The sequence below is a fragment of the Scomber scombrus genome, chromosome 11 (assembly GCF_963691925.1).
Source record: "Scomber scombrus chromosome 11, fScoSco1.1, whole genome shotgun sequence".
Lineage (NCBI taxonomy): Eukaryota > Metazoa > Chordata > Actinopteri > Scombriformes > Scombridae > Scomber > Scomber scombrus.
The window spans coordinates 11,901,605-11,922,493 of NC_084980.1; the positions used below are offsets into that span (position 1 = coordinate 11,901,605).

Genomic DNA, 20,889 nt, shown 5'->3' on the forward strand with positions numbered 1-20,889 from the left:
CTGTGGCAGTGGTGACATTGGTGACAGTGGCCTAATTATAACAAGAAATTCCAATCTTTTCACCACTCAAATCCATGCTTCCTTGTTTACCAGCTTAATTTAACAATCCAACAAATAACAATTCATCCTGTAAATTGTATCCTTCTACATGTATATCAAATAACAATGATGAACATCAAAATACAAACTAGTATTGTTTAACAGTATTGTTATAAACATCGGAAAACATCAAAAACATTTTTTCCAGCTTTATATTGTTGAGATGCCAAAATTGGATCATATATCTCAAGGGCTAATTCCTAATAAATCACCACCTAATAAATCACCATGGTCAGACAGAGAACCTGACGGTGTTGACGTCTGACAGTGTTGACAAAAACACACTTTTTTAGATGACCTACATGAGTTCTACACAGGAATCATCTTGTTTTTTCCTCTGTTGTTAGCTACATTTGACTTCCTCTTAAATTGATTATATTTATTTCATAATTTAGAAGAATTCCCCATATACAAAACAGACAGTGTTGACACGTCATGGTTGTGTGACACCAGCAACATCAATAAATATGTAAAAATTACAGTAGCTTGTATGACCTTGTTTCATTTATCAGGTGTGCAAAATGGAAAGGGTGTCCTCAGGAATATAATGACCATGTAGTTGTCTGATTTTATTTCTTATTTATAAATATCTGACAGTGTTAACAAAAACTTGGGATACATTTTTGGCAACCACGAAATTAAAGTAAATATTGTTGAAAATTAACAGATTTGAGTTTTTGATGCTTTTTTCAATTCACTTTTTGATCTGGCATATCTATTATACATTTTAAATAATTTTTTCACAGTTTCATATACAATTGAAATAAGAAGATTTTGTCTGAGGACACGTGCTTTTGTGGGTACTGGCCTTGCATATAATCAAAAGAATGTATAAAATTATAAACACACATGAAAAAAGTCACATTTGTGCAAAACATCCTCAGATGATTAACCCTGATTACTTTAAATAGGAACATTTAATTAAGTAATAAAGTGATAGAACATGTTGTTTTACATGAATTTGTGTCTGAAATGAAAGAGTGAGCTAAATAATCAAAATATGTCTGCTTTAAAACTGTAGCCGAATTTTCACATTTGTCATCCCATAGTTATTTGACAGCTATAGTTTCTATGAAGTTTTTTTTTTTTTTTTTTTAAATATGCACATATGATAAGTTGAAAACGAAGCCATTTTCTTAACTGATCAGCATAACATTATATGATGTAGATAAAACTGGCTCCACATTCGCGAATGATAACATTAAAACACTGCATACATGTTACCACATCAATCATTCAATAGTATAATAGACTGCGATTCTGCTTAATGATGCAGAAGGGCCCATAAGTGAGCCTATATTTGAATACATTTTGCTGATAATACTTCTGTACTTTTACTGTATCACTTTGAATACAGTACTATTGGACTACTTGAAATTGAATATGTTTGTAGTCTAGTATAAATACTGCACTTTAAAACCTCAAGAAGCTGTTCAGAGATTCTTGGAGCAGCTGGAGAAAAAGCTTTTACTGTGCATACTTTATTCAACCTAGATAAATGGACTAATGAAGAAACTGCTGGAATATATATGCAGAGTATTGCACATACAGTAAATATAAAGAACTGTCATCAATACAACAGTACAAACAGTAGAGGGCAGCAAAAGGCTATTGTAGCGTCTAGACTACTTAATCCATAAAAGGAAGAGACGCCAGCGAAGAAGAAGAGCGCGGAGGAGTCTGTCCTGCCTCCAGCTTCCAGCATCATCAGTCTTCACCACCATCACTTCTCTTCAGACTTAACGTAGACGAAACTGGACCCCACTGTCACCGCCCTGTTTGAATTCAACATCTGTCGTCAGGTATTTGATCATGCATTCATGACTGTTGTTGCTTTTTAAACGTTTGTTCGGAGGCTGCAGTTAAAGCAGTTTGCAGATGCTCCCGTTAGTCGCTGCGGTGACGGTAACGGTAGGCCCAGCGGCTGCCATGGAGATTAGCATGCTAGGCTAGCCGCTTGTGCTGACAGTGATTCTGTTAATTAGATTAAAACATGTTCCCCGACCCAGCGGAGGGCCCTGGTGAGATAAAGTGTGCTACAAGTAGTCGAGATGGAGTACATTTTCACATCGTGGGGAAACTGACACGATAGCTATTTCAGTTTTTATCCATGGTTGGTATGACTGGGTGGAGTGGAGCTGCCCTAGTGTTATTATTGACAGACACTCAGCAGGCTGTGGTCAGGACCGTCATACACGATGTTTAGGACTTTAATATGACTAGTTAATAGCTGTTGAATTTATATGCTGACACGACTACGACCTTATTTAAAACGCTACTACGTTACTCTTTGTACATTTATATTTTAAAGTAACCAGATAGTCATAAAGGCTTATGTTATATATATTCAGTTTGGATATTTTTGGATTAACGCACCATCTCAGTCATTGGTTATCATTGAAATCATGGAGAAAACCGATAAAGAGAACATTGTTATCAACAGCAGTGTGCTGTTCACATGTTCCCAGTGTGACAGGCCCAGGGCTACCCTGTCTCACTGCAATGATGCAGTTTGCATACTGAAGAAAGCAGGCAAGGCAAAGCACGACGTCAACAACATATGTTTGTTTCTGTTGTTTAACTTGAACGGTAAATTTGTATTTGCTGGAAATATTTTTCCTCTCAGACACCCAGCCTGTTGAAGTGTTTCAGCAGTTTGGCCTGGAAAAAAGCAAGCTAATATAAGCTTCCTTGCATGCTTAAAAATGACAAGGCAATTTAATTGTTTCTACAAAAAACTACAGATGAAAGTGCAACAAGTAGACTGCTGTGATTAACAGTTAATCTATTGAATGCTTTTTTAAATCAGTGGTTTTGTTTATAATAGTTTATAATAGTAAAAATGCCCCAAAGGCAGTGTTTAAAGTGGCATCTTCAAATTCTTTGTTTTATATAAGTAGCAGCCCAAAACCCAAAGATATTCATTCATTATCATACAGTACCAGTCAAAAGTTTGGACACACTTTCTCATTGATGTGAATGGGAAAGTGTGTCCAAACTTTTGACTGGTACTGTTCATGATAAAGAAAAGCAGCAATTTTTAAAATGTGTTTGTCAATCGACAAATTGATTAATCAGGTTATGAAGTAATCATACTATCTGTAAAGTAGACCTACAGTGTAGTTTGAAAGCATTTGCGATGAGATAACATTGGCTTAAAAGGGTCTCCGTACTCAAGATTGATTCATATGTTGCACATTGAGCCCAATGTTCATATGAACTCACTGTGGAATCAGGAAAGTGTAATAATAATAATAACAATCATCATCAATAGCCAATAATCTACTGTCTCCTTGCTTCCCTAAACCTTTTGAATAAAACAAATGAATGAACTAAAAATTAATAACAAGGAACATTTACTGAAGAGGGGTTTTTTAACGTCTCCTCACTGTCCTGTAACAACTTTTCTTCTTCCTGCAGTATGTCTGACAAGAGTGAGCTGAAGGCTGAACTGGAGAGGAAGAAGCAACGGATCGCCCAGATTCGAGAGGAAAAGAAGAGAAAAGAAGAAGAGAAGAAAAAGAAGGATGTAAGTGGTGGGAGCAAAAATGTTATTTTATTGATAAAGAACCTGCCAGGCTGCTGCTTTGTTTTTAACTTGTCCTGCATTCTGTAGGGAGACTCGAAGCGGGGAGTGGAGGCTGGAGGTGGGTCTTCTGGCGGCCACGAAGACTCTGACCTGGAGAGAAAGAGGAGGGAGGCGGAGGCGCTGCTACAGAGTGTCGGCATCACCCCAGACATGCCTCACGGTATACATGCCCCGTCAGCATGCCTCTGTTTTTATCTTTCACCCCCACTTGTCTTTCATCACTTCTGATTACTTGCTTGATTGATTTGCAGTGTTTACAAAAGTCTCCTCTAACTTTGTGGTCTGGCTTAGTATTGGTAACTGTCTGTTTCCCCCCCTTGCAAAGTATCTGAACATTTTACCTGACCATTTTGTGCATGACACCTAAACCTGCCTGTCATTTATGTTCATTCTCTCTTCTCTCCCCCTCTGTCTGTCCTTTTTGTGTTTTTACCCTCCTTACTGCATGCAAACTCATACTCATGCACTCACCCACACACTTCTTCCATACTTCCCTCACTCTCTCACTCACTCACACACTCACTCCCTCACTCACCTGTCCATCAACTCCCGCACTCACAAACACACGGACTCACAGCTCAACCCCTCAGGGTAATAACAGAAGATACGTGTCTGTTTCACTACCTAGTCCCTGCCCCCATGTCTCCTTCCAACAAATCAGTGGGCAGCGATGCAGGAAGCCAAGATTCTGGGGATGGAAACGCAGGACCCAGGTCTGTGTGTGTGTATGTGTGTGTGTGTGTGTGTGTGTTTGTGTGTGTGAGAGACAGAGAGGGGGGATCAGTTGGTTTAGGTCATTTTTATGTGATTTACAGTTGTAACTGCATGCTGAGTATGTGTGTGTGTGTGTGTGTGTGTGTGTGCGCGTGTGTATGTGTGTGTATTAACATGTAAATATACTTGATGAATTCTGACCTGTCTCCTCTTTGCCTTTTCACCGGCACGCTGATGTCTTCTCAATTAACACGCACTCCGTTCTTCTTCTCTCCTCTCTTTTTGCTGTCTTCTCCATCTTTGACTCTCTTGTACGGCTTACCTTTCACCCGTCTACTTCTGTGTTTGGTTCATCCTCCTGTTTTCCATGCCTGTTTTTTTTCCTCCTTACTCTGTCTGTCTCTCTGTCCTCTCTCTCTCTCTTTCTTTGCTAATACCATCTGGTGGTTTGGCTGTGTAAGGACATTGCATTGGGATCCTGACCCCTCTACTCTGCAACTCCACTCCGACTCTGAGCTGATGGGGTACTGCTCCTCCTCTCTCCTTTAGCTTGTCGTCCAGCTTTAATTAGTTTTTGTGGTTTCATCTTAAGACTTGTCTAAATGTGTTTGAATGTTAATGATATGTGTGTACATCAGTATTTATGTCTCTACACCTTAGATTTGCATCAGTTCGGCTTCATACTGCAAACCTGTGCATGTGCTTATTTCCATGATGGTGTGTGTATGTGTAGACGTGGAGCTGTGAGGCTGGGAATGTCTAAAGTGACCCAGGTGGAGTTTGTCCCAAAAGAAATGGTGTCATACTCCAAAGAAACCCAAACACCCACCGAGGCACTGGCACACACCGATCAAAAAGCAGGTGAACAAGCATTATTTTTCTCAAATTTTTTATCATGACAGAATCAAATTTTAGTCTAAACAAAATCAAATGTGTGTGTGTGTGTGTGTGTGTGTGTGTGTGTGTGTGTGTGTGTGTGTGTGTTACAGAAGAGGAAGAGGATGAGGAGATAACTCCTCCTCCAACAGCAGAGGACAACCAGGAGGAGAAAGAGGAACAGGGTGAACAGCAGGATGAGGGTAAGGACAGAAGTTTAACATGTAATATTATTATATTACATGTTAGTTAATTACTGCTCATTAGGTGTGAGCAGGCTGTTTTTCAATGCTGATTGATGGAAAAAGTTAGTTAATTAAAAAGTAGTTAATTTCTATCTAATAATTCAGTTCTACAATATCACAGCAAGATAAGCATCAAGTCACGCGTTACCAGTCTTGACAAGTTTCCAGAAACCTTCTTTTTTTTAGTATTCTTCCTCTTCTGATATGTAATTTAATGTGTGTAGACACTCCCAAAGAGCTGACTGAAGAAGAGAAGCTGCAGGTCTTGCACTCTGAGGAGTTTGTGTCATTTTTCGAGCGAGGCAGCAGAATTGTAGAGAGAGCTCTGGCTGAGCAGGTGGACGTCTGCTTCGACTACAGCGGGAGAGACCTTGAGGATAAGGAGGGGTGAGGCACATAAACAAACAAACAAACGGGAAAAAAAACCTTATTGCTGTAACTAAAATAGGAAGAATTGAGTCTCCTTTTTTTCTGTAACTTCCAGTGACTTGCAGGCAGGTGCTAAGCTGGTCCTAAACAGACAGTTTGCAGAGGAACGCTGGACTAAAAACAGAGTGGTCACATGTCTCGACTGGTCCCCTCAGGTGACTGATGAGCTTTAAAAACCTCCTTGACTCATGCATGACTCTTGAGTGATGCTGGTCCTCTGCATCTATAATAACAACTGTTATGTTATCTCAGTATCCAGAGCTGTTGGTGGCTTCGTATAACAACAATGAGGATGCTCCACATGAGCCTGATGGAGTGGCACTGGTCTGGAACATGAAGTATAAGAAAGGCACACCTGAGTACATCTTCCATTGCCAGGTAAGAATTTTTTATGTAATTCCACTTCAAGACACTGTATTAAAATGCTCTCTTCATGAAAATTTACAAACTAATAATAATTATAATAATAAAAGTAATGATAATAATAATAAACTTTATTCCTATAGCACTTTTCAAAACCAAAGCTGCTAGGTGCTTCACACAATGCACTATTAACAGAATATCAAAACACAATAAAACAATAATCAAGCATAAATAGATGAAACATTAAACAGTAAATAAAACAACAAAGAACAGCAATTATACAATATTATAAAAATGCCTGTCATTCTGACTTAACTGTAGACAGGACACTGTTGCCTCATTAAGACATGTGAGTAGTCCAGGCAGGGGAAAATTAGGGTGTGAATTACTTGTTCAATTATGTTGAACCCAAAATGAATCCTTTAGCTTTGTAAGACTAAATATGAAGGCTGATTTAAACCGTATTATTTTCTTTCTCCAGTCAGAGGTGATGTCTGCCGGCTTTGCAAAGTTTCACCCCAACCTGGTGGTGGGTGGGACGTACTCTGGACAGATTGTCCTATGGGACAACAGGAGCAACAAGCGCACCCCTGTCCAAAGAACCCCCCTGTCTGCCGCTGCACACACAGTAATGCTCATCATACACACATGGGCACACAAACTACTTCATTGAAGTTGTTGCAGAGTGATCAATACAACTGTTTTTTTTGGTCTATGATTTTGTCTGCATCTGTACTTTTGGCTAACGTTTCTTTTTAAGCATCCATTGTTTGAGTGACTCTTAACTGTGCTCTGTTGTGTTCAGCACCCAGTCTACTGTGTGAATGTGGTGGGAACCCAGAACGCTAACAACCTGATAAGCATTTCCACTGATGGTAAAATGTGCTCCTGGAGCCTTGACATGCTCTCCCAGCCACAGGTATGTCACACTTGTATGGATGATTAATAAACACGGTGTCGTTACTATCAGCTGGTTTGTCTGAGAGTCTGAGGCTGATCAGTGTATTGCTGCATGTGGTTTCCCTGCAGGACAGTCTGGAGCTGGTGTTCAAACAGAGCAAGCCGGTGGCTGTCACCTCCATGGCCTTTCCTCTGGGTGACGTCAACAACTTTGTAGTGGGGAGCGAGGACGGTTCTGTCTACACTGCCTGCCGCCATGGCAGGTGAGCATTCTGTGAACTCGGTCCTCATGAGTAACAAATGTCTTCATAATGACAGATTTAGTCTACATGGAGACTTTTTTGGGGGTGATCAAGGGTGAGTTTTGGTGGAAAGAAGGTCACATTTATCTTTGTGTGTTACAGTAAGGCGGGTATCACTGAGGTGTTTGAGGGCCACCATGGTCCGGTGACGGGCCTGAGCTGTCACAGTGCTGGAGGACCTGTTGATTTCTCTCATCTCTTCATCTCCTCCTCTTTTGATTGGACCGTCAAACTCTGGAGCACAAAGGTCAGACACTTAAAGTCACACACAAATTACTCTTAGATATTATTTATGCATTGCCTTGCCTAAACAACTCTTTCCCTCTCCCTGTGCCTCTGTACAGAGTACCCGTCCATTGTACTCGTTTGAGGACAGTTGTGACTATGTCTACGATGCAATGTGGTCTCCAACACACCCTGCCCTGTTTGCTTGTGTGGACCTAGCTGGACGCCTGGACCTGTGGAACCTCAACAATGATACTGAAGTATGCACAGACACAATTCTCACCATATAAATCTGAACCCACATCTGCTTGCTTGTAAGCTGATGTTTGTTTGTTTTAGGTTCCCACTGCCAGTGTGTATGTGGAGGGGGCTCCAGCACTGAACCGTGTGAGATGGGCTCACTCTGGTAAAGAGATTGCCACTGGAGACTCAGAGGGACAGGTGCAGGTCTATGATGTAGGGGAGGTGAGACATCATCCCTTCTTACTGTGATTCTTTGTTATTTCCATATGTGATTTCAGCCTTTGCCACTAAAAGAAAAATTAAAGTCAGTCTTCTGTGTTTGACGTGTTGTTGACCTTTGTCTGATGTGCTGTCCATCTTTCTGCAGCAAATCTGCGTGCCCAAGGCTGATGAGTGGACGCGCTTCGTCAGGACTCTGGCTGAGATCAATGAGAACCGAGACGAGGCTGAGGAACTCGCCAACGCTTGATGTTACAAACCCCACACTTACCATGTCTCATAAATTCCTCATTACACACTATTAGCACACTACACAACACTGCCGGAGGAGCAGAGCTCTCCTCTCTCTGGCTTACAGCTTCCCTTTTTCCACCTAATAGAACATGAATTGGCCTGAGGAGATGTGCAGAGCTAGAATAGATATAATAGACAGTTTTAGACAGGTTCAGAGGTATTTTTAAATGTGTCTTTAGAGTTTTAGAGTGCAGTTGTAGGACAATGAATGTGACGTGTAGCAGTACTAGTAAAGACAGCACAACTGAGAAAGTACCAGGAGGTGATGATCAGCATAGACGTGTCAATACTATCGATATTCTAGCTCTTTGATAACATCCTCAGGGCTTCATAAACTGCTCTTCTCCTAAGGCCTCAAACAAACTCAGCCCTTTTTTTAAATATGCAATCCTTTGTACTCACACATTTTTATTACCATTTGAGTGTTTTTACATGTTTTAATATTTTCTGGACACGCTTGTGCACATGGCTGGCTAAGTGTTTGAGGATTGTGGATAAACAAAATGCTAGCATCTCACTATCTGACCCTTTTCATCCACAGTGGCACTTGACAACTAAAACAGCTAAACAGCTAATTCACGCTGGCCTGTGCAGAAGTGTGTCATTCTTACATTTTAACCACTACAATATTTAATATTTATTCTGGTGGTTGCACTTATTTAAATATTTTGTGTATTATTGTTTAAGAAAATGCTGCTTTGTACTGAAAACCTGAGTAATACTGTCCTAAAATTCGCACTACAAGCTTTTTACTCGGCAAAACCTGTTTTCTTGCCTTGAATTTGTTGACATCAGTACAATTTAGAAGTGTTTTTTTCTCTGTACCAAAGGTTATTGTTTCTCACTCTGTTCCTGTGTTGTGTGTAATAGAAAACAATTTCCTTACTTGCCCTATGAGGATGTAAATGAACTTTCTATATGAAAGTGTAAAGCAGAGGTTGGAAGTTAATCTTTACAACAGAAAATTGATTTCGATCGTTTTTCTTTTCCATTCAACTTTTCATTCCATCCACGCAGATGCAGCATTCCAGCCTCGACAGGCTTCAGATTAAGCTTCAAATTTTATCTATCATGTTTAAGATGAGCTAAAAATGCACTGTAGCAACCATATTGGATATGACATGACAAAGATCAGTATTCTGCATAGACTAATTATACTGTATGCTGCCCTGTTACTGTTGATACAGATGATGGTTGCACTTTCCCATTGGAATAAAACCCAAGTCATATTGGTAAAATTAAAACTGTATGGATGATTTATTTCAATAAAATACAATAACTGAATTGAGATACATTTAATTTATTAATACCTAATTCTCTGCTCATGATTCTTATTTCATCAAGAAAACACTTAATTGAAAAGTTCTGTACATCAGTAAGAGTGATTCTCAGAGACCAGGACCAAAGGCCCCACATAGCCATAACATTACAGTTACTGTATAATGATGCTGACTGAATGTTACGGCACTTGTCTTGTAACATTTTCTTAACTGCTTCCTATTAATGTGCTGTCACAGTGCAGTTATACAATATGTACAGTATTTAGTCTCCTGTATTAGGACCAATCGAGAGTGAAGCCCCACACACCGTGCTGACCACAATATTTTCTATGCCCCACTGCCCAATAAGAGAAGTCCTACTCACACTGAGTATCAGACAGAAAACAGAACAAAAATCAAACCAGCTACTCATGAGAGACAGAGAAGGGAGTGCTCAAAGCTCCGTTTTACACAATTGTTGGAGAGGAGAACATGAATGATGGAGAGGCCAGGAGCATACAGCCACTGAAGATACAACACAGTAGACTCTGGTCCCGCTGCTGTCTGCTCCTTCACATCCACAGCTGCAGCCAGCTCTCCACCTCCGCGACTGGCCGTGGACCACTGCAGCACACACTGCAGAGTTAACGGGCTGGTGTTGTTTGTTCCGACGTTAATGGCCCCTATTTGTGGAGTGTGTTTCAAAGGTGTGTGTTTTTTCATTAGTGTATCTATCTAAGTGTCTGGCTCCTGGTACAGGAGGAGAGGGGATGGCAAAATGATATGGATGTTTAGACCTCTATGGGGCCTGAGTGGGTGGGGCAGTGGGTGACTCTGGGTGATGTATGGAAACCACACCGGAGGATTTGAATTTGGGAAGGTGGAGGCCAAACTTGTTTTCCACCCCAGCAAAGGTAGCTGCAGCCAGACGGTAGCCTCCGACGTGGTCCGCGTTAATGGGGGGAAGCTCCGAGATGCGAGACTTGGGTGTGGGCTCAGATCCTGATGGACGACTGTGGAGTGAGCAAAGGAGTGACCATTAAATATCTAAACAACTACAGAATGGACTGTCAAATCAGATAGCTTGAGGATGAATCCTACTTGACTTTTAATCTAGCACCATCATCAGGCCAAAGTTTCAATTTTGGTTTAACTTAAGTTCAGAACAGAACTGCTAACATGGCTGTAGGCTCTTAATCTTATTGATACATAAATGCAGAAAAACACAAATATTGTTCAAGGTGCAGTGTGTAGGATTTAGTGGCATCTAGTGGTAAGGTTGCAGATTGCAACCAACTTAATAGTGTGTCGGGGGAACCTATGGCGGCCACCAAACTCATGTAAGACTCTCTAGAGCCAGTGTTTGACTTGTTCACTCTGGGCTGCTCTAGAAACATGGTGTTTTCAGGTGATTATTCACTAATTAAAACATACATATTCTATTACATTTATGCCAAGTCTGTTCCACGATATGCCACTAAATTCTACACCCTGCACCTTCATGTTCTGACGTACAGTCCTGTGCAAAAGTCTTAGGCTACCACCATCATACAAACAGAAAAAACTGGAAATATGTACACAAAATGTAACATTAAATATTATTATGAATTAAGGTTCCGTTCCATTAAGGTTTAAGGGAGCAGGGAGATGTTCTTGCTATTGCTCAAGTGTAAGGGGAGGTCACACTAAATACTTGCCACTTTAGCCTATATAAGCTGTTTTCTATTCTCTATTTTGTTAGTTGGTTTTTTAATACTGCATACACATTTCTTGTATTTACTGGTTATATTCTAATTAAGAGACTGAGAAATAATTACATATGATTATTATATCATTGCTAAAACAACAAATCTAATGGTGGCCTAAGACTTTTGCACAGTACCGTATGTTTTCATTTCATTAAGTAATAAGATACAATTCAGATACAATTACATATTTTATGATGCAACTAACTAGATTGTGGTTTCCTCATATTAAAAATACTTTTTGGCAATGCTGAGATACGATCATCTTTTAGGACTGCAACTAACGATAATTTTTATTATGGATTTATCTTCTGATTATTTTCAGGATGAATCATTTAGTCAAAAAACATCAGAAAGTGATGAAAAATTGCCATCACAATATCCTGCAGTCTAAGATGAGGTCCTGTATTGTCATATTTTGTCAACTAACAATCCAAAACCCCAAAATATTAAATGTACAGTAATTCAACACCAACAAAATAAAAAATTGCAAAACTTTGAACCAGCAAATGTTTGGTGCATAATTGCTTGAAAATTCTAGTCCACCTCCACTCAAAAAAGTGTTTTCCACTTGTTACTTCAGTTGTGTGCGCTTCACTGCAGAATTATGTATGTGCAGAGGCTATTTTGACATTAATCGGCTCAAATTGGAAAGTTTGACACAGAATAAAAGCCAAATCTGGTCCAATATAAGTTACACAACTGTGATGTGGAAACTTAAAGCCTCCAGTGCACAGACACTGAGAATTGACTTTACAGTGAAGTAGGGACATCTTGTGTCCATCATTTAAACTTCTGAAATTAAATATATTTGCACATTCATAGACACTGTAATTTTTAATGAGGGACACGGAGATATGTAATTTTAAGGATTTTAACTATTTAACTTTTTGTGGAAAATATAGACAAATTATGAAAATAAAGTCTATACATCTTAAAACATTTAAATGATTATTTCATTATCAAAATAGTTGACTAGTAATTTTCAGTTCTTTTTTTTTTTTACAAAAAGGAGATGAACTTACTGTCCCCCAAAATCGACATAGAACCACCTCTGCAAGAGCTCATAAGTCACCAGAGTCACACCGAACTGAGGGGAGGACCGGCACATACGAGCTGGAGGAAAGAGAGACAATCAAATATGCGTTAAATGTAAATATAATCAGAAACAGGCTGTGTACATTCAGGAGTGCATACGCACCTCCAGCTCCCTTCCACAATGCCCTGAACCCCTCCTCTCTCATAATCTTCCTGAAGCAATCAATGACCCCTGTATAAGTGGTCTGTCCAGCCCTCGCTGCTACTTGCAGACGCGTCTTGATGACATCAGCAGGCGTCACGAGGGAGGCGGCAGGGATACCTGGTAAACGGAGTTGTAGAAAATTCAGAGTTAGAACTATGTCAGGATTTAAGGGAAGGAGATAGAGTAATGAATTTTTAAAACAGCTATGATCCCAAATGAATAGCCTGCAGAGCTAGCCCATGCAGGTTTGTGGCTGTTCTGCATGACCACTGACTGATTTTCCTGTAGCTGCTGTTCTGGGTCATAACTCTGAGATTACCTGCAATTGCTCCAGCAGTGAGAAGCTGCAAAGGTCCCACCCGGCCTTGCTCATCAGCCATCTGGGCCTTGATGTGTGCGTACACAGGGAAATAAATGGCTGAGAAGGGGATGTCTCTCAGGAAACATGCTTTAGCACCCTAAGGAGACACACAGACAACAGACAAATGTATGAGACTGTGCTTGGGAGTAGACTATGACAGAGTGAGTACAAGACATATAGTGCATAAATGCAAAGGACAGAATTAATAATAAATTAAATAGGGATGTTTTTCCCACTAAGGGGGGAAAAAAGCCTTGCGCATCACATAACTACTCATCTGAAAGGAGATTGTTAGATTCAAGGACGTGTTACCTTGTAGAGTCCAAAGAAACCCAGGTCACGGACCACACTAACTGCGCTGACTCGAGGTCCTGTGGTGATCTCGCCTGCCACCTGCAGGCGAATCTTTACAATCTCCAGAGGGTTGGTAAAGACCACCTGAGAGCCTCCAGCCTGGATAAACGGGCAGAATAAGAACTTGTTCACACATTTATATGAACCATGACTGCTCCTGTATCTCACATGTACGCAGCTGAGGGATGTGAGACAAGTCGTGCTCATTAAAATGATCAGAAAATATTAGTAAAAGAAAATATTAAATCCTGATCGATCATTTACTTTGCTATTTCCTTGGACGGCAACGTGTGCTGGGCCAATGTGTGTATGGATGAACAATGCTATCGAAAACAAAGAAAAAAAAAAACATGTTGCATTGGACATTGACATTTTAGCTCTGGATGCGATTTAGCACTGCAGTACCCTAGTAAATTAAGTTTGTAATTATAACAAATGACAGTGCATGCATGGCTTACTTCATTAAATCAGAGGGCACACACTTATCTGCAATTCTTTCTTAACTCGTGTTTGACAAGTTGTGTGCCGCCTCAATTCATGCATTCACACACAGCGTGAGGGGGAACACAGATGGGGCAGGGTCTGGTACTTACACAGGCACCAGCCATGATCTCAGCAAATAAAGGAATGGTGTTGTCTTTGTCAGTGAACTTGTCTCTTATGAAGTCATTAACCTGTAGGACACAAACAAGTGTTAGATTTAAGACAATTTGATCTATTAGTCTCACTGTGTAAATTATGTTCAATAATCATGTGTAACATTGAGTGGAATGATGTGTGTGTAGGGACGAACTCACTGTGAGTTTGATAGCCTTCTCAGGTGCCACACCTATAAGCTGAGGAACCAGACCTGCAGGGCATTACGGGGGATTGAGTGACATGAAAACATTTCATTAGTAATAGCGGTCAAAGAGGAGCAATACTCAAATGTAAGAATTTGCTGTATTTCTGGATCTTTTTTGGAGGTTTTGGACCATTTTGGGGGCTTTAGATTAGAAAGTCTTTATTGTCCCAGAGGGGCAATTTGATTTGCAACAGCAGTCGACAACCAAATTCACACCACTGTGATTTCGTAGTACCAGACCTACCTCTGTAGAAGCCGAAGACGCCCTCGTAGCGAAGTACCTTCTTAGCACAGTCAAAGCTGTTTTTGTACATCAGCTCTCCAACAAAAGATCCTGTGGACCTCTGGTTCTGCATACGAGTCTTCACCAAGTCGATGGGGTACACTGCCGTCGCTCCCGTGGCTATGCAAACACACACAAATTCAGACTTAATACTTTCCATCATAACAGATATATTAGATGCTCCTGTGCGTCTAGGCAGATCGTTATCCGTCTCTAGCCACAGCATAATGGTGAGACCCTCAACTCACCTCCAGCAATGGAGCCCAAAGTGAACCTGTAGGCGGACTCTGCAATTTGGAGCCACACAGGCCTGGCACCATCCCCATGGGCCTGAGAGGGAATCACAAATTGGACTATAAATGCGCAGCATTTACATTATGAAAATTATTGAAGATGATGAATATTCTCTTGTTAATATATTATAAGCAGTTCTGACCGAGAAGATATTTTGAGATAGAAAGCTTACTGCTGATCTGCTTTTGTCAGTGCTGCTACTTATTTTCCAAATGCATACTTCTTACCTGTTTCTGGGTTTCAGCCAGGTGGTGGGGCAGACATTCTTCCTCTAATGGAGCTATTCTTTCGATGTCAGCAAGGTTAAGACGCCTAATACACATTATAAACATCATGCTTGTTATGTGCTTAAATTGTGATATATATATAGTTATAATATATTACTAAGTAACAAAGTGGGTGTTTACCCAGAGGGGGAGTGCAGGCCAGACAGCTGGTACAGGATGTCGATTTCCATGGGAGTGATCTGACCAAACTTGTTGGCAGCATGAACAAACTCTTCTGCAGAGAGAGATGAGAAAGACAGTGAGTGTAAACTCTATTATATTCCTTACACACTCATGTGAACAGCATAGCTGAAAGGCAACATGGCGGTAATGTAACAATCTGTGCACCTTTGGTCACGAGTGTGTCCTTCCGTGTGCCAGCCAGTGTGCTGTAGATCTTGCGGATCAGCTCCATGTTGTTGAGGAGGGAATTGAAGGCATTAAAGTAGGAGAAGCTGACCATGTGAGAGGTGCTGCCACCTGCAGCCTGGTAAAGGAAAGGAAGTGCATGTCAGATAAAAAGACGCTAAATAGGCTAGCTACTCACTACTGCCATATGTAAATGTAACCATGTTTATTTATTTCCTTTGTCCAATGGGTTAAGGAGTAACTTTATTCCTTTAACTGTCACATTGTACTTTCATTTTTTTTATTATAGCCTGGGCTTGTGCTTTAATTATTTAGCTCTACTTGAAAATTCCACTAAACATATGTTTCAAAAAATGTCTATTGTACACAAAAAAAACCTATTCATTCCTAGAGCAAATATTATCAAAATTTTTCCTTTATGTGATGTAAATTGAGAAAGCAACTGAGTGTGAGGATTTGTCTCTGCAGAGTGAACTTATTTTAATAAAAGAGTGGATAACACTTCTAATTGCCAGTGATCAAAACATATTTCAAAAACAAAATTAAACCTTTCTTAACCCTGTTGGTCTTGAAATATTAACATTAATTTGCTACTAAAAACTTGGTAAGACTGTCTTTTAAATCAGAACTGAATTTAATCTGTGACCATAATGTAAAATTGTACAAATCACTACAGTATCACTAAGCTTTACACACACACACACACACACACACACACACACACACACACACACACACACACACACACACACACACACACACACACACACACACACACACACACACACACACACACACACACACACACACACACACACACACACACACACACACACACACTCACTCACTCACTCACTCACTCACACACACACACACTCACTCACTCACTGAGACAAGGTTCTCCTCCACAAAGGGTGTAAGCATGTGGTGTCTAATGGTGGCCATAATGTCACTGAAGTCCATGGACGAGATGACACCATTCTTCCCCTTGTCCTTCTGGGCGAACGCCTGTCGTGCATGCTCCAACTGCAGCTCCTAAAATAACAAGACGCCAAAAGTGTAAATATAGTCAAAGTAAAACTTTGTGTGGGTCTCTCTATGTGAGAAAGAGGAGGAGAGAAAAAGTGAAAGAGGGAGAGAGCATACAAAACCAATGTATTCAATTTAATCAGCGTACCTGCAGGAACTGGGTGAACTCGAGGTAGTTGAGGTCTTTCTTGCGGTCATGCCCGAAGTGCAGACGGATGAACTCACAGTCCCAGTTGAAGGGAATGTGGTGGTGCACTGTGGTCTGGCTGAAAATGTCCCGCACATTCTCTACAACACAAATACACAATTACAAAAAAGCGTATAATTTTTGTAGGTATGTAAATAGACAAATGTGTACGTGTTCTATTTCGGTACAATGTTATTTCATTTATATGGGCATCTGTATGTCAAGAGAAGCCCAACATCATGGTGATTTTGTTTTAATGTGTGTTAATAGAAATAAAGTTTAAAAAAAATACAATCAGAGATCAATCTACTGGCCAAACTTTGTTAAACTGGTCAAATTATTCCAATGACATAACTTAAAGCTTTGTGTGACCTAAGAAAGTTGGTAGAAGTTGGAACACAAGAAGGAACGGTGCATGAGAGTGATTGTGTTAAGTCCATCCATGTGTAATGACTTAAACCAAGAGAATAATCTGGTTGCGTCAGGAAATTATTTCTCCACAGTGCACTGCAGGAACACGTGTGAATTGGTCTGATGACGTGGCACACAAACCCTTGAGAGATGAAACGCTGAAAACCTTTCCAACAGTATACAGCATAGTGATTTTTTTGTATCAACTAAACAAATGCATTCATAAAGAAAAACAGAATGGCACATACCAAAGGAAATGGCTCCAGTTCCAGTCTTGTCAAACAGCTGGAAGGCAACTATGAAGAGAGTGTCGGGTGCACACAACACTGATTCAAATGCCAGAAACTCCTGGAATGAGATCAGTCTGCCATTGTGGGTGTTTACATGGTGCAAGAGAGAGAGAAAAAGATCAATTATTAAACACTTCAAAGATTTTAGAGTGAAGGCAGGATCAGATCATTTAGCGGACCTATTCTCCTACACATTTTCACCAGTTTTTTTAAACCTTGGATATAAAAAATATAATATGAGTCAGTCAGCAAATCAGATTACCTGCGGTTGACTGAAACATTTTTCCTTTCTTTCAGTTAATGGATGGAGTCATTGTAAAATGTATCTTATCTATCAGTGATTATTACTGATCAGACATGGCTCAATAAACTGTCAATTAGTGATGATAAGCAGTGTGTCCATGTGTGTCTGTGTGTATGTACCCGTCCTTCGTTGTGTCAGCCACAGCAGCAATGAGCTGTACAGTTTTGGGGTTGTGGTGGATCTGTGTGTGTAGTCCTAGATACTTCTGGACAAAGTCTCCTGGGGTCATGAACCGATCTCCATCCTTGTCCACTACACTGGCAAACTGAGGGGAGAAAGGAAGAATAACAGGATAATACCTTCACAGCGCCTACTTCTTTTCCCTTTACCAACCGTGACTCAGTAGCTTTATTTTTATAAACAACTATAAACAATTGCTCCATACACAAATAACCACAAACATCAGATGTTTTTTTTTTTAACATCCAATTTACAGATCCAACAGTGCTTGTTCACGTCAAGTTATCTCTCCAAGTTATGTGCTCTATTTACATAACAAAGAGTTAAACAGCATGGCTTTACATTAGACGTTATTGACAGCTTTATTAATACTCACAGTGCCTATGAAATGATCTGTTTGGTTAGTGTTCAGAGACATGAGTGTGGAGCATGATAACAACTCAGCAGTTCTACACTGGATAATGTAGCCGCTTTGTTACTGGTTGAACACAATCTGTGAACATTATAGGTGCATAACCTATTTTAGTATTACTCTCACTTTGTAACAGATTATACGGATTTATAGTGGCATATGAGCATGCACACATGCACTCATGTTTTTGGCTTGAGTTTGTAAGCTATTTGACCTACGTTTATCAGCATACAAACAACTGCTGGTCCACACAGCTATCACGCTGTGGGTCACATATTCGCCATACCAGGTTAACCTCTTGCTGCAGTCACCCCTTGACATCTCATAGTCATACAAAGAGCAGTCTGCCTTTGTATCCCGTCATGCAATTGCCTATAGTGTGACTCTTATATACATAACATGATCTGTGGCGTGACAGGGCGCTCTGGTCCATAAACAACAAGGACATGCAGGTCACTGCCTGTGCTGTACTGGATACAATGAAACAAAATCTGACGGTTTCGCCTGAACAGGTACTTGAACCCTGGACCCTCAGATAAAAAGTCTGATGCTCTACCGACTGAGCTACCCAGACTCTGAAAGATATCAATCTCTGCCTATACAACAGTCCAAAACATTCCTTTAACATATCATGATCACAGCAAACCAAGATCAAGGACAAATTAGGGAACTACTTAGGAACTTCCTTCTCTTACAGAGCTGAACTAAGACTACCACACTCATCTGCTGCTTATTAAACAAATACAAACCACATTTATTTTTAAGCTTAAACTTCTATAGAAAAAAACAACCATTTTAAAAAACAAAAACAATTTCTGACTACCAGATAAAGAGTATCGTGGACACACTATTCTGTCAGTTACTTGTGTTTTAATGCAGTAGTCTATGCTGGACATTTAACTGTGGCCAATGATGCCATTTAGACCCTATAACACAAGCTTACAAGCTCATTCACCAAGTGAAAACAATCCTGAGTTGCATGAGTTGTTTTCCTCACTCAGAGTTAATTCACTGATCAATCTGATGGACTGATGGATTACTTTATGTAGGCACTGAACAAAGAAGCATTACATTCGATTTCTTAGGATGAAATCTTTGCAAACGTTACCTTTTGGAAGATTGCTTTCAGCTCAGTTGGGTCCCCACGTTTGGTTGATTGCACCTAAAAGAAAAAACACACAATTACATAAATTCATGACTCTGTTTTGTCCATTCAAATTTGTGTTTTTATATCCAAGGAAGGCCAATTTTGCAGGGCGATATATACTAGACACATTAAGGACATCAAGCAAGCTGCTTTGGGTTGAAGTCTCCTTGAAGCGTCCACTGCTGTGAAGGAGAAACTCAACCCGCTACGACAGGCACACGGTCAAAAGCTAACAGACTACACCCCGACATATCATCACTTGATTAAGTTACACAGCGGACTAGACAGTCGACCAGCTGGAAAGTCTAACCGGCATTCCAGCTCAAACTACAGCCAGCTAACCAGCTAGCAAGCACAAACTACTCATATGAAGAGGACACACACCGTTCAAATGACATGGAAAGCTATAAAGCTGCAAAAGAAAATGCGACAGGTCGAGAGCAAATTAACAAAGAGTAGAGTGTTGTGAAAAGACGCGAGTTCAGCTAAATGTTAGTGGTTTTATCAGGGCAGTAACAGTCGTCCGACAGCTGGTTAGCATGATTTCGCTAACTTCCGAGGTTGCAGATGTCTCATCAAGGCCAGCACACAGACTGGCGCAGTGATGCTACGAGCTCACTGTCACCGTATCCACCGACACTCTCCCCGCACAGCACCTAAAACACTAGCTCTGACAGTGCCCACACAAGAAAACGAGTAGAGAACATGCAAAAAATTATAAAGTAGAGGTTTAAAAATCGCTACGGGAGCGATGCCGAAGTCACCTTGACCGCCATGCTGGTTTGACGTCACATACAGTGAGCGAGCAGGGCGCAGCTCACGCGCCTTCAGACGTGTGGGAGTCAGGAAACAGAAAGAGGAGCAATGCAGATAATATAATAACAATCAGCACATGTCATCATCATCACCCATTCAATCTTTTATTCTTATCAATGTGCTTCACAGTGACACTTATACAGGTTTGGTTTTGTTGTGATGGAGCAGATCACACGTGTACAAACTCTCTTTCTCTTTCATTCTCTGTCTGTCTGTCTGTCTGTCTGTCTCTCTCTCTCTCTCTCTCTCTCTCTCTCTCTCTCTCTCTCTCTCTCTCTCTCTCTCTCTCTCTCTCTCTCTCTCTCTCTCTCTCTCACACACACACACACACACACACACACACACACACCACCACCACTGAACTCAACGGACACCACAGTTTTTCCAGTTTCCTTATCATGTGATGGGTTGATGCTGATGTAATAATCTTTTTATCTTGCATGAGGGTGAGATTACAATCCCCAAACTTTTAAATGGATCCTACAACCTCTGTCTACCCACACCTTCTCCACCGACTAGCCTAGTTAGACCCCTGCTACTATTACTAGTACCACTATTACTAGTCTACAAACACATAGAGAACATGTTGACACTCTA

General features: G+C 40.5%; 2 protein-coding genes across 2 annotated transcripts; one reads left to right on the top strand and one right to left on the bottom strand.

Annotated features, from left to right (window-relative positions):
- Positions 1 to 1,789: 1,789 nt before the first annotated feature.
- LOC133990300 (cytoplasmic dynein 1 intermediate chain 2-like) lies at positions 1,790 to 9,736 on the top strand. The gene is made up of 16 exons (XM_062428570.1): positions 1,790 to 1,901; positions 3,520 to 3,628; positions 3,716 to 3,848; positions 4,317 to 4,401; positions 5,136 to 5,263; positions 5,392 to 5,481; positions 5,748 to 5,910; positions 6,008 to 6,107; positions 6,205 to 6,330; positions 6,797 to 6,943; positions 7,121 to 7,234; positions 7,345 to 7,478; positions 7,620 to 7,764; positions 7,862 to 8,002; positions 8,082 to 8,207; positions 8,353 to 9,736. The coding sequence occupies exons 2-16, from the start codon at positions 3,521 to 3,523 to the stop codon at positions 8,452 to 8,454; spliced, it is 1,842 nt and encodes a 613-aa protein (XP_062284554.1). The 5' UTR covers positions 1,790 to 1,901; position 3,520; the 3' UTR covers positions 8,455 to 9,736.
- On the bottom strand, positions 9,732 to 20,258 carry LOC133990299 (electrogenic aspartate/glutamate antiporter SLC25A12, mitochondrial-like). Its single transcript, XM_062428569.1, has 18 exons — positions 20,241 to 20,258; positions 19,438 to 19,491; positions 17,857 to 18,002; positions 17,392 to 17,507; positions 16,694 to 16,833; positions 16,405 to 16,551; positions 15,496 to 15,634; positions 15,289 to 15,382; positions 15,109 to 15,193; positions 14,836 to 14,917; positions 14,549 to 14,707; positions 14,258 to 14,310; positions 14,054 to 14,134; positions 13,419 to 13,559; positions 13,065 to 13,203; positions 12,704 to 12,862; positions 12,528 to 12,618; positions 9,732 to 10,770 (listed from the first exon to the last, which is right to left on the bottom strand). The coding sequence occupies exons 1-18, from the start codon at positions 20,250 to 20,252 to the stop codon at positions 10,557 to 10,559; spliced, it is 2,052 nt and encodes a 683-aa protein (XP_062284553.1). The 5' UTR covers positions 20,253 to 20,258; the 3' UTR covers positions 9,732 to 10,556.
- Positions 20,259 to 20,889: the final 631 nt, after the last annotated feature.

What these genes read in the sequence shown, in the direction of transcription:
- LOC133990300 (XM_062428570.1), top strand. Translation starts at nt 3,521, where the DNA reads ATGTCTGACAAGAGTGAGCTGAAGGCTGAACTGGAGAGGAAGAAGCAA. An exon ending in AAGAGAAGAAAAAGAAGGAT is followed by an intron (nt 3,629 to 3,715) that starts GTAAGTGGTGGG and finishes TGCATTCTGTAG; the next exon opens with GGAGACTCGAAGCGGGGAGT. An exon ending in GGGTGAACAGCAGGATGAGG is followed by an intron (nt 5,482 to 5,747) that starts GTAAGGACAGAA and finishes TAATGTGTGTAG; the next exon opens with ACACTCCCAAAGAGCTGACT.
- LOC133990299 (XM_062428569.1), bottom strand. An exon ending in TGGCTGAAACCCAGAAACAG is followed by an intron (nt 14,918 to 15,108) that starts GTAAGAAGTATG and finishes ATTCCCTCTCAG; the next exon opens with GCCCATGGGGATGGTGCCAG. An exon ending in AGATCATGGCTGGTGCCTGT is followed by an intron (nt 13,560 to 14,053) that starts GTAAGTACCAGA and finishes CCGTTTATCCAG; the next exon opens with GCTGGAGGCTCTCAGGTGGT.